This window comes from Dendropsophus ebraccatus, chromosome 7 (assembly GCF_027789765.1).
Source record: "Dendropsophus ebraccatus isolate aDenEbr1 chromosome 7, aDenEbr1.pat, whole genome shotgun sequence".
Lineage (NCBI taxonomy): Eukaryota > Metazoa > Chordata > Amphibia > Anura > Hylidae > Dendropsophus > Dendropsophus ebraccatus.
The window spans coordinates 59,615,250-59,628,936 of record NC_091460.1 but is presented as its reverse complement, the minus strand read 5'-3'; the positions used below and the strand labels follow the sequence as shown (position 1 = coordinate 59,628,936).

General features: G+C 42.6%; 1 protein-coding gene across 2 annotated transcripts in view; it reads left to right on the top strand.

Annotated features, from left to right (window-relative positions):
- The window catches only part of CORIN (corin, serine peptidase), a 168,024-nt gene that overhangs the window by 107,209 nt on the left and 47,128 nt on the right, over window positions 1-13,687 (top strand). For both annotated transcript variants that reach the window (XM_069977586.1, XM_069977585.1), the window contains exons 7-9: window positions 4,848-4,961; window positions 8,703-8,810; window positions 13,072-13,182. In XM_069977586.1, coding sequence (XP_069833687.1) covers window positions 4,848-4,961; window positions 8,703-8,810; window positions 13,072-13,182 — 333 coding nt within the window. The remainder of the gene's footprint in view (window positions 1-4,847; window positions 4,962-8,702; window positions 8,811-13,071; window positions 13,183-13,687) is intronic.

The window sequence follows — 13,687 nt, the reverse complement described above, 5'->3', positions numbered from 1 at the left end:
CCCGTAACCACCACAGATTGCCACAGACTGCCTGTAACTACCCCAAATTGCCTGTAACCACCCCAGATTGCCCGTCACCACCCCAGATTTCCCGTCACCACCCCAGATTGCCCATTGCAACCCCAGATAGTCAGTGAACACCACCAGATTGCCCGTCACCACCCCAGATAGCCAGTGAACACCCCCAGATTGCCCATCACCACCCCAGATAGCCAGTAACCACCCCTAGATAGCCAGTAAACACCCCAGATTGCCCATAACCACCCCACATAGCCAGTAAACACCCCAAGATTGCCCATAACCACCCCATACAGCCAGTAAACACCCCCAGATTGCCCGTAACCACCCCAGATTGCCCGTGACCACCCCAGATTGACCGTAACCACCCCAGATTGGCACAGACTGCTCGTAACCACCCCAGATTGCCCATAACCCCACCAGATTGCCTGTTGCCACCTCAGATAGCCAGTTAACACCCCGAGATTGTCCATTACCACCGCAGATAACCAGTAAACACCCACATATTGCCTGTAACTAAAATGACACTCCTTCCCTTCTGAGCCCTGCTGTGTGCCCATACAGTGGTTTATGCCCACATATGGGGTACAGTTCTACTCAGGAGAACCTGCGTTACATATATTGGGGTGAGTTTTCTCCCCTGTTCCTCGTGAAATTGAGAAATTTCAAACTAAACAAACATGTTATTGGAAATATTCTATTTTTTCATTTTTACTGTCTTCTTTTGAATACTTTCCTCTAATACCTGTGGGGTCAAAATGGTCACCACACCCCAAGATGTATTCTTTGAGGGGTGTATTTTCCAAAATGGGGTGACTTTTGGGGGGGTTCTATTCTGCTGACACTACAGGGGCTCTGCAAATGCACCTGGCGCTCAGAAACTTCTTCAGCAAAAATCTGAACTGGAAATTTCTAATAGGCGCTCCTTCCCTTCTGAGCCCCGCTGTGTGCCCATACAGTGGTTTACGCCCACATATGGGGTACCATTGTACTCAGGAGAACCTGCGTTACAAAATTTGAGGTGCATTTTCTCTCATGTTTATTATGAAAATGAGATACTTTAATCTTAACAAATATATTATTGGAAAATTTCTATTTTCCATTTTTTTCCGGCCTAATTGTGAATACTTTCCTCCAGCCCCTGTAGGGTTAAAATGCTCACTATACCCCTAGATTAATTCTTTAAGGTGTCTAGTTTCCAAAATGGGGTCCCTTATGGAGGTTTCCAGTATACAAGCCTCCTAAATCAACTTAAAAAAAGAACTGGTCCCTAAAAAAATCAGTTTTGGAAATTTCATGAAAATTTGATAATTTGCTGATACATTTCTAAGCCCCGTAACACCCTAAAACAGTGAAATATGTTTACGAAATGAAGCCAGAATAAAGAGGACATATTCTGACTTACTAACTAATTTTTGTCATGTGCCTTTTTTTTTAGAAGCAAAGAATTTCAAAGTTCGTAAAGTGCAAAATTTTCAAAATTTTCATTATATTTTGATGTTTTTCACAAAAAACACACATGATAGTGACCAAATTTTGCCACTAACATAAAGTACCATATGTTACGAAAAAACAATCTCAGAATCGCTAGCATACGTTAAAGCATCACTGAGCTATAAGCGCATAAAGTGAGACAGGTCAGATTTTGAAAAATGAGCCTGGTCATTATGGCCCAAACAGGCTTGGTCCCTAAGGGGTTAAAAAAGAAAGGTTGTGTGAACATAGCCTAACTGTATAACCAGTTGATTTAAAAATAAGCTTTAACTTAAAATTGGATGTAGATTCATTGCTTTAGTTGCTCAGTCATTTTGAAGGTGACGGCCCCACAGTACACACGTTCCAATACACTAGTATAGTTAACTTGTCAGTGTTAACGCATATACATTTTGGTCCAATCTCCATGACTGTCAGGTTATATGGATGTCACATAATTCATTCTCAGTATAGCAACAATGTCTGGATACTTTCCAGGCAGACCTCGCATATTTTCCCTGTTGTACTGCATGTGGCCATTACATGGCTTCTTATTCATAGAGAATAAGAACTGACCAGTACGAACAGTTGCATATTGAAGCCCATTTTTTCCTTTTGTATTCACATGTTCTAAGCATCTTTCTTTTACATCCAAATTTCATTCTGCAGATGCCACAAGCTATCATATAACGTTTACTATTTAAAACTGTGAAGAATTGATGGCCTCAGGGAGCAAATGGTTTTGCCAAGTTATGTTGCTTTTGAGAGTGCCCCCCCACCCCCGTTATGCCATGTGCCTGCTATTTTTTTATTTTTTTTTATGTTTTATTACATCTGGCGGATAACTCTTCAAACAGCATTGCCCTATTAGTATTCCCTATAAATACTTATTCTCCTCCTAAGAGGAGTGTGCCAGCTCTTTTTAGAGGGAAATATATATATATATATATATATATATATATATATATATATATATATATATATATATTTATATTAAAAAGATCAAAATTAATCTTTTAGTTTTATCATTCTATAGAAAGGATTTGACTAACCATTTAAAGGGTAGTCTTGACATTCAAAAAAAACTTCTTCACAGTTGTTTCTCTAATTTGGGTCCATTATGTAGGCCTCTCTCAAAACAGTTAATGTCTATAACATACATGGTCAAATAAACTACAGCAAAATTTGTTTGAGAGGACCACCCAAAATTAGATCGAAAAGTAGTCTTCTATAGTGGGTGGTTTTATGAAAGAAAATAGCCAATATTTAAAATATATGATGGACTGAAAAATTGTCATACAAAATCTGGTCTAGATTCTGGGGGGGATCTTTTTTAAAGAGCTTTTACGATATATATCCCAAGTGGGCCGCCTTTGTACTTGTCTTCAAAATAACTTACTGATATTTCCTCAGTTGTACAGCTAGACTGTACTGATAAACTTAACATTTTGGTGGCAGAGTCTTCCAAAATTATATTAGAAGTTTTACTAATTGTTGTTGTTTCCCCTGCTAGTAGTGTTTTTCTCTTTCAGGATGTGCCAGTACTGTACTGAGAACATGTCCATATAAAACTATTAGCTTTTTACACCCAATAGAAGGTCTCTATATTCTTTATATACAATAAAGCAAAAACACTGTATTATAATCGCGCTAATGTGCAATATCTATAAAGTCTATTCTTTCATGAAAGTAAGGTGCGGGGATGTGCAAGCAATGCCCAGGGACTCATTGGGTTCAGTATGCAGACCATTAAACAAAATGCTGAAGCACAGACATCCCGTTAAAACCTTCTTTATTAATCGTCCACAGGCAAAAATACACACCTCATCAAAGCAAAGTAGTTACACGTTTAATAAAGAAGGTTTTAACGGGACGTTTGTGCTTGGAGATGAGCAAACTCTTCTAATATTATTAGAGATGAGCAAACTTTTCAAAAGTTCAATTCGACAGGTTCGACAGGATTGCCCAAACCAAACCTTAATCAAACCGCTCTAAAACAGCTAAACAATTGCAGGCATTTAGTTGTTTTAGTGCAGTTCAGCAAGTTTGCTCATTAATACTTGGCTGTCCACACTCCCCCTGGTGTCCTCCTTCTCTGGTCTACGGTGTCCTCTGTAGCCGCCTCCAGCCCGCTCAGCCAATCACTGACTGAAATGGGTCAGTGCCATGGCCAGTGATTGGCTGAGAAAAAAGTGTTGGCTGAGCTCGGTACCGTCCTGTGTCAGTCAGTCATTGGCTGAGCAGGCTTGAGGCGGCTGGACCAAAGACCCGTAGAAAGACACAATGGGTGGCATACCCTTTCTTTATGTGTATTAAATTGTGCGGCCACCATCTTTACAAACTCGTTACAAACTTTGCAAAAAGTTTGGTTTGGTACTGAACCAAATTTTTTGTAGTGTTCGTAAGGAATCTTAGTTCGTAAGATTCGGTTTGCTTATCTCTAAATATTATCACAATGAATCTACTCCTAGCATTACAGTCAGTCTACAAAGCATTTACACCTATGGTAGAACGTACAATTGCTACAGTTGCCTAAGGAACTTCTTGGTATGTTGACTACGACTTTACATTGACTATGTATACCAGCTGTAAATCTTTCGTGTCAAAGTAGCTGCAATAGAAATGATGGATACTTCTGTTGTAGTCACAAGATTGCACACATGGCTACCTCTAAACACAGCTTAAGACATTAAATGGCTTTGCCCATTATCCGAACCAAGATTTCACATTTGCAGACAAGATTATTGCTAACATTTTTCTGTAAAGGCCTGGAGCTGATGGATGTGTCTTGTAATTATCTAAAAACAACATAACCTTGCCGTCCTCTGGCAATCCTTGGTCCTCAAAGTCCTTGGAAAATTCTGTGTGTGTGCCCTTGACTTTGATTTAAAGAACAAATATTACTGAGTGTCCTTTTATAACTTTATCAATGGCATGCCTTTCATGACTTAATAAAAGTGGTTTTAAGGTTTCTAAGAAATCAGCACATTACATATGGCTTTCACCAGTAGTATGGTGCACTGTTAGCTCTTAGCTATTGAGAAGGACTCATATATGTACATTGAAATAATTATAAACACTGAAGATTACATGTATGTTTAATTTGCAGTCATTGTCTTAGCCTAAAGGGGTTGTCCAGGGTTGGAGAAACAAGGAACAGGTTTAGGTTGTATTACTGTTTAGCCTTTATTAGAGCTGAGATAGAATATCAGACATGGATGAGTCCAGCAACATTTTGGAGAGAAAGCTGATGTTCTTCTAATCCTGGGTAATCCCTTTAAGCAGGGACTATTGCATTCAATACTGCATTAATATAATATAACAATGCCTCATATCTGCCCTATTTTTCTTTTAAGCATTGTGTGGGGAGCATGACAGCTTTCAGTGCAGCAATGGAGTCTGCATAGCCAAGAAATTAGCGTGCAATGGATACAATGACTGTGATGACTGGAGCGACGAGGTACATTGCAGTAAGTCCTTCTTGTTCATACTGATAAATGTGTAACAGGAGTGAACTACATGTAACCACCCTGAGAGCACCACACCACCCTGATAGGTAGCCCCTTAAGTCCCACTCGGTTGCGATTATTGGGAAACAACAGGGTGGCCCCTTTTTGTCAAAGTCTAACTCAAGGTGCGAGTATTGCAACATGACAAGGGCTTGCCAAGGCAGGCATCCATCCACAGACAGCCGTTTCAGGGTATTTGCCCCTTGTCAGTGTGGAGCAGGATTCTGGCTAGTTGGGGCAATGACAAATCAACCAACAAAACACAGTACGTCAGTGAAAAAATTCCAATGACGTACTCAATCAAGAGTCTCCACTGATGCCCCCCAAAATTTAAATATGCAAAACAAGAGTCCGTGGAGCCTCGGTTGCTAGTCTCAAAACACAGGAATAGCCAGATATCTCTAGCCTGTTGCCACGGGGTCCAACCGAGTGGGACTCAAGGGGCTATCTATCAGGGTGGTGTGGTGCTCTCCCCATCATGGAGGCACCCAGTGGCAATGTTGTATGGTTGTATGGAGAACCACAATCTGTGACAGTAACGTTACAGTGACTGCAATAAATACAGTCTGTCAGGCATGACTGTCCATGCTTTTGAGGCCCGCAAAAAAACAAAAAACAAAACAAAAAAACAAACATCAGCTGGATAGCTCTTCACAGACCTTCCTTTAGGCCTCCAGGCAGAAAATCCTCTCTAAGACCTGTCCCTGACAAGTTCTCTTAGGCTCTTCATCACTAGTACTTCCCCACTCGGTTGGACCCCGTGGCAACAGGCTAAATATATCTGGCTATTCCTGTGCTTTGAGACTCGCAACCGAGGCTCCCCGGACTCTTGTTTTGCATATTTAAATTTTGGAGGCATCAGTGGAGACTCTTGATTAAGTACTTCATTGGAATTTTTTCACTGATCTCCTTGAGTTCAGAGATTACTGTGTTTTGTTGTATGGTTGTACACCTATTAGTCTGTACAGCTATTGGCCTGCATTCTTCAAAGTCTATTGAACCGTTGTACTTGGCCTTGTTGTCATACCATTTTAGAGTAACTGGCACCAGGAATAAGGTTTTCTAGATATTAGTTTGTTAGAAGAGGAGTTTTTTAGAAGAGGAAGTGCTAGTGATGAAGAGCCTTGTTTTTTTTGTTTTTTTGTTTTTGTTTTTTTGCGGGCCTCAAAAGCATGGACAGTCATGCCTTCAACAAAATGTTTTCCAGTGTACGCTCCATCTAAAGCCAAGAAAGAACAAATCTGACAGACTGTATTTACTGGAGTCATTGTACCGTTATTGTCACAGATTGTGGTTCTCCATACAACATTCTTCGACTCTAAGGGCATGTTCCCACAGATAAAACCAGAGTGGTTTTTGAGTCTAAAAAGACTTGTATTTCCCCTCCAAAATTTTGCTTTACTTTAATACTATCTACCATTGATTGAAAAAAAAAATACATTTGTGCATCCTCCCCAAAACCCCCTGAAACAACTGCCTACCCTCAAAATTTTTGGTGGTGTTCTGTGAGGTGAATTTTATACACAACACATACGTTTGTACACATGTAGCCATGAGCACAAGAAAGTGATGCCATGAAGGGTAGCAGACTATGGTCGCAAGGACCCATGGAGGCACCAGTGAGAAGAAAGTGGTTGGTACAACCCAACAAGAAATGCCATGTGTAACATCCCTGAGACTCATTGCATCACAGTTAATACAGGTGAAATCTGGCAGTCATCTTAGTTGCAACCTCATCCTCTGGGGAACTAGTGGATTTTTCTCACAGTTCTCTGGGCTCCAGAAAGAGACTACTATATCATTATTTGTCATGGAAGCCATTGCCCAACAAAGGCCCCCAGGCCTCCCATGGACTAATAGATTTTACTGTGGACAGGCAATCATGTTTTTATATACTGAGTGTGCCAAAGCACTATTGACGAACCATGAAATCACATTATGATATCCTCTAGTGGAAGTAGAAAAATTATATAATAATGATGGTGAGAACGAAGCTCAATAATGTTTAATAGAAAAAAAGTGTACAGTAAAAATAAATTAGAAAAAAGTAATAAAGAACCAATGCAGTCTGTATTATTTGTAGTCTTTGAAAAGTTATATCCATAGGATGGCTGTACACCTCAGATAGTTGTTTAACCCCTAGACGACCCTGGACGTAGGGTTACGTCATGGAAGTCTGTCCCCAGACGACCCATGACGTAACCTTACGTCATGGGTGTTATTCCCGCTATGAAGCGCGCTCCGAAGCGGAGCGCGCTTCATAGGAGGTGGGGGCCGGCTGCAGTGAGCAGCCGGGACCTCACCGGTAATGACACGCTGCAGCGATCGCGCTGCCGCGTGTCATTAACCCCTTAAACGCCGCGATCGCGGCGCGACCTGTCACTTACCGATCGGGACCCCCGCAGTGTGACTGCGGGGGTCCCGATCGGTAAAACGGACTGCAGGAGGTCTCTCACCTGCCTCCGTGCGGTCCGATCGGCGATCTGCTACTCTAAGCCTGCACAGGCAGGCTCAATGAGCAGATCGCCGATAACACTGATCAATGCTATGCCTATGGCATAGCATTCATCATTGTAGAAATCAGACTAATCTATGTACAAGTCCCCCAAAGGGACTTCAAAAGTGTAAAAAAAAAAAGTTCAAAACACTATTACACTACCCCAAAACCCCTCCCCCAATAAAAGTCTAAATCACCCCCCTTTCCCATTATATAAATAAAACATATAAAAATGAATAAATAGATAAACATATAATATACCGTAGCGTGCGTAATTGTCCGATCTATTAAAATATAACAAGCGTCATTGCGACCGGTAAACGGCGTACACGAAAAGAGGGGAAAAAGTGCGCAGATTACCGATTTTATGTTACATTATATATTAAAAAAAATCAATAAAAAGTGATCAAAACGTCCGATCTTCACAAATATGGTATTAATAAAAACTAGAGATCATGGCGGAAAAAATGACACCCCATACAGCCCCATAGGTGAAAAAATAAAACCGTTATAAGCGTCACAATAGGCCCATTTTATTAATATTTAATTGCCAAAAAAAAGGATTTCATAAAAAAATATATATATAACATTAGAGAATCTGTGTAACCTGCATATGGTTGTGTTCGGGCTGACCTATAGAATAATAGTGTCATGTCGCTGTTACCATATAGTGCATTACGTAGACACAGGAACCCCCCAAACGTTACCATATTGCATTCTTTCTTACGATTTCACCTATTTATATCTTCATAAATAATATATTTGGAATTCCATCATACATGTTATGGTAAAATGAATGACGCCATTACAAAGTACAACTATTCCTGTAAAAAAAAAGCACTTACATGGCTTGTAGATAGAAAACTGAGAGTGCTAGAGCTCTTAGAAGGGGAGGAGGGAAAAACGAAAGCACTAAGATCAAAATTTGCGCGGTCCACTGGGTCATTTTGGGCCTGGTCCTCAAAGGGTTAATGTATTGTAAGTCCCCTAGCAGAGTGTAAAAAGTTGAAGTTCTCAATGGGAGGAAGAGGGACAAACCTAAAAGTCATTAGTCACAGATGGAAGATCTGGGGCTAGAGCAAGAGGTCTCGATGCATGCAGTAGCCATATCTGACCACCAATATAAGATGGTTTTCTACACTGAGCAAATTCTGATTACAAGTGTTACATATACTGTACTTACAGTGCTTTGCTATTAATCTCAGATTGCAGTGAAAATCTTTACCGGTGTAATACAGGAAAGTGCCTTAACCACAGCTTTGTTTGTGATGGATACGATGACTGTGGAGATCTAAGTGATGAGCAGAATTGTGGTAAGTTACAAACTCCTGAAAAAGTTTGCAAAATTGTGAATGTTTTTATAACCTGTATAAATGTTTCTTTTTGTATGTTAAAAATCCTGTCAAAAGGAAATAATAACTGAAAATAGACATTTTAGCTCACCTGTCATACAAGTTTTAGACAATACTTGATTTTTCCAAAGACATTAATTCCTAGAACTCTGCATTGTGCCATTCCTGTTATTTCCCCCCAAAATGTAGGAATTAAGTAGGGATGAGCGAAGCGATGGTGGCCGTGATTGTGGCTGTCCATGTTGGCATACAGTTATATGGTTACTCTAGGGGAGAAAGGGATTATTTATTAATAATCCCTTTCTCCCATAGAATAAGGTAAAAATCGCTATTCAGCAGCTTTGTGTAGTCCCAGCCCCTACCCCTCTACACAGTGGCCGTCTGTTGAAGCAGACGGCACTCTGGCTGGAGATAGGAGAAACAGTGCCTCCATCCCACACAGGAAGTGGGCGGAATGTGGACCGCCCGGAAAAGGAGGTGGTTCAGACGTCGGCAGCATGGCAAGCCAGCAGCACCATGAGTCCCAAGCTCCCGCAGCCGCCATTACCGACTAGCCAGAGGACATGCCCAAGCCGCAGCCTGTCTCCACCTCCTCTGAGCAGGTCTGCATCAGCATGCCTCGGGCTGAAGCACTTGTGGATCCCGACCCAGAAGTGGTAGGGGTGCTAGAGACTCAAACGCGCCAGGTCCCTGTCATCCCCTGGGAGGAAGGGGTAGTGATACAGCCCCGACTAATGGATGGCAGAGAGGGGCCTGAGATACCACAGTGGTTCTTCGGGAGGAGCACTGTCTGCAGCAGGTCCTTCAGGAGATCCACAAAGCCTGTAAGGTACAGAAGCCCTGTTTCAGACAGCAGACCCGCACCGCAGCTGATGCAAAGTATTAGCAGTTCTACAAAGAGCAGGTGGACCGTGAGCGGGAGATTTGCCAGAGACTAAGTGAGCCCACTGAGAAGGACGCTTGTCCCTTGCAGCTACAGGGGACTGTACGAGAGTTCAGCCCTGACCATGGGTATGGCTTCATAGAGGACAACAATGGACCAAAATGGTACTTTATTAACCGGGCCTCGGTGAAGCGTTGTGATCTGCCAGAGCCTCTACATTCCCTGTTCCCGAAAGAGCAGGTCGAGTTCACCCCCATGCTGGGGCCCGAGGTTGGTGGGCAGTGGGTGTGACCAGAATACCACCCCACCTTACAGCGGTATGGAGGACGACTGGTCTGAGGATCCACAAAGGCCCTCCGTAGCCCTCTGCGAGACTCCGGAAGGGCTGGGCTTGCTACCCCTGCCACCCTCACGCTCCGACAGGAGAGCCTCCACGTCCAGCACAGCTGAACCAGCGCCTGTCTCCCCTTTGGCTCCAGCTCCATCAGCAGCTGCAAAAGTAGCTCCAATGGTTCCAGTCCCAGTGGCTTCACCAGTTAAAGTCGTTCCCACAGCCATTCCAGGGGCGCCCATCAAGGTACCAACTGCACCAGCAGAGGCCACTCTGGTGGTTGAGAAGCCAGCGCCTGCAGTGTCCACTGTTTCCTGGTTCACCAGCCCTCCGGGAGTCCGGGATGTCGCCACCACTACCATTGTGGAGGCGAATGGCACCTGGCATCTGCACTTGCCAGGAGTGTAGATAGCTGTGTCCACAACGCCTGCGGGGGTTTCGTTCAAGTCCTCCACCCCAGCACCATCGGGAGCAGCAGCAGTGGCACAGCTTCCAGCCTTTTCACCACTCCCACCAGGAGAAGAGCGAACATCCTTGTCCAGCGCCATGGGCAGAGCTGCCATCTTGGCTCTTTACCAGATGCAGTTGCGCTGAGTTAGTTGAGGTACTGTTTAACCACTTAGGCCTAAGCCGTCTAGCCACTGACTGTACTACACAGCTTCCCTGGCTGTCACTTCTGAGCCCACTGCTCAACACTACCAGATCCACTGGTCTAACCAAGACTCCTTGGCTGGAGCTCCCACAGGCCTAGCACTGCCTGTGTTCTCCCACCCTGGAAGTCTTCACCTGGGAAGCTCTGAAGTCCTCTAATAGAGCTCCACCAGGTGGGTTTCAGAGCCTTATCAGCTCTTAGATTGGAGTGGAGTATATGGACCAGGAGCTTCACCTGAACCCCTATTCCCACTCCAGAGGCAAAAAACTGCCTCTTACAGCCACACCATGCCACAGGGGGTTATGTTTTGTTAGGGTTTAGGGTGTTAAAAAGACACACATCTGCCATGGACTGCCCATTTCAGTGTTCTACCTTCACCCAGAGACTACCTTCACCTCATTGTGCATAGGTTCCTCCGTTCCTTTCCCGGACTGAAAGATCTCCTGAAGAAGCACTGGACCGAGGTAGGGAACAGGACGAGACAGTGAGCCCTAGCCACTAGAACCCACATTCTGTCCCTACCTACTTGCCTCAACGGCCCTAAACAGGCGCAGACAACCACGATGGCAGTCCCTACACTAATAAAGTGTAACACAGGACAGGACAGACAAAACAAACACAATAAGGCAGAGTAGACAATCCGGATCAGCAACGTCAGTCAGCAAAAGTACAAAATCAAGATCCAAAAGAGTAGTCAAAGTCAGGCAGTAATGTCAGGACAGGCGGCAAAACAGGGAAGTTAGGAAACAAAGACAAAGGTCAGAAATACACAGACAATAGCAGAGTTAAAAGCTGTAGCACAGTATAACTTAATAGCCAGCAGGGAAATGAGGAGCTAGCTGATATTTATCTGGGATCAGGGATTGGGTCCGGCAGCTGATTGGATCAGCCCTGATCTTAGCACCCAACTCAGCTGGACAGGCTAAAGAAGGATTAACCCCAGCACTGCCAGAGTGTAACAGGTAATACGAGTGTGGCTGGGAAGCAAAGACAGCATTCAGACAGATAGTGCAAATAAAAAAACAACCATAGGCTCAGTGCTTCCTCGGATGCCCAGCACAGACCAAGGAGCGCAAAGTCACATTCCTGACACCTAAGACATTGCCCCTGATGGGGCTTCCGCTTTACAATGTCTAATGCTGTCCTGTGAGAAAGACTCATTTCATGCTACTGATCTACTGTCATCCAATAATGCCCATGAAGACCATTTAATTTGATTCCCCTGATCAACCAATGTTCTTCAGACGTCATTTGATGCCGCTATTTTAGCAATGTCCACTGCTGTCCTGGGACAAAAATTAGTTTACGCCGCTAATCCACTGATGTGCACTGATGTCCATGGTGGAAATTGAATGATTGACAGGCTGATTGACATTTTAAAAAAAATCTACATTTTTCAACTTTTTACACTGTCACAGCAACATGGGGTGAAAAATTCGCCCTTCTTTAATAGTCCCACTATTGTAGCTATTATAGTTTAACTGTTTTAAATGAAATTCGGTTATATGTAATTCGTACGAATATTCGCGAACTTCGCGAAACGACTTTCGAGCGATTCGCTCATCTCTAGAATTAAGGATGGGGGCTATCAATTTGCCTTGGAGCACAAAATTTTCTATGTTCCACACTATCTGACTCCTGACAGTGTCAGAATAAGAAGAGACACACCCAGTTGACAAGGGGAATGTTAACACCCAGTCGTTGGTTTATCCATTCATTTTCATTTCAGACAGTAAACAACAAATTCTAGTGGCTATGACTTAAGAGCTTTTTTTTCTGGCATACGGAGACATTGTTGGTAAATTATATATTAGGAATCACATAGGATGTAACACAGAGGGATGTTGAAATGCTCATTTAATAACTCATTTAATGAAATAACTTTTGATATGTTGCTGCCCATTGTGGGACTAACAATGTATTCCATTCTTATTATTATCTATTCAGTCTCCTTTCACTAGTTTTGAGCTGCTGCTTTCTGCCGAACACACAAAAATCTGTGTATGAGCCTTTCTCTCCATCTCCCCCTTCCTACCCAGATAGTTAATATAACCTAGTCCCTATCTGAAACATTGTAGCAGCTTTGCAATGCCAGGAGGAATGAAAATGGGATGAATGAAAAGTATGGAATGAATTGTTAGTCTAATCATGGGCAGCAACATATTAAAAGTTAAGTTTGAATGGATTGAATGAATGCAAGATAATGTTTACTGATTGTCATGAACCATTTCTTAGTTTTTTCCAATTTCAATCTTATCTTAGTGCTAGTTATTAGCAGTTTAAAAATCATCATCATTATGTCTTATCAAGCTGGTACTTTATGATTTGTCAATAATTGTAATATTCAAATTGACAGACTGTAACCCTGCACAAAGTTATCGTTGTGGAGATGGACGATGTATCACACTGAGATGGGTGTGCGATGGAGACCACGATTGTGCTGACAAGTCTGATGAAGTCAACTGCTGTAAGCTATTCATACTTCGTATTGGAATTCTTCGGCCTACAAGTATCAAGCTCCCTACAGCATTTTTTTGTTGAAATTATGATATATACTGTACCAGTGGTTGAGAACCAGTGTCCCTCCAGCTATTTCAAAACTAAAATTCCTATCATGCCTGGATAGCCAAATCCAAAGCTTTGGCTCTCCAGGTATGATGGGAATTGTAGGTTTGCTGAAGGGTCGAAGGTTCCTCGTCCTTGGTACATACAATTAGGGCTTAAATTATCAATTGTGTAAAAATACTTTTTGTACCACATGCTCCTTTTAGGATTTGTATTAGCCAAGTGTTCACCATTATCACTTCCTTATTTTTAACTTTATTTAACGATTATATATGTTATATGATATAGAATTTGCCACTCACTAGCAGGCTGGCATAAAATGTAGGCCGCAAAAAATAAAGTCCGGGCATAGACTTTTTCCCCCAAAAAAAACTGCTGGGGAGGAGGTGGGTGAACAAAACAACTTG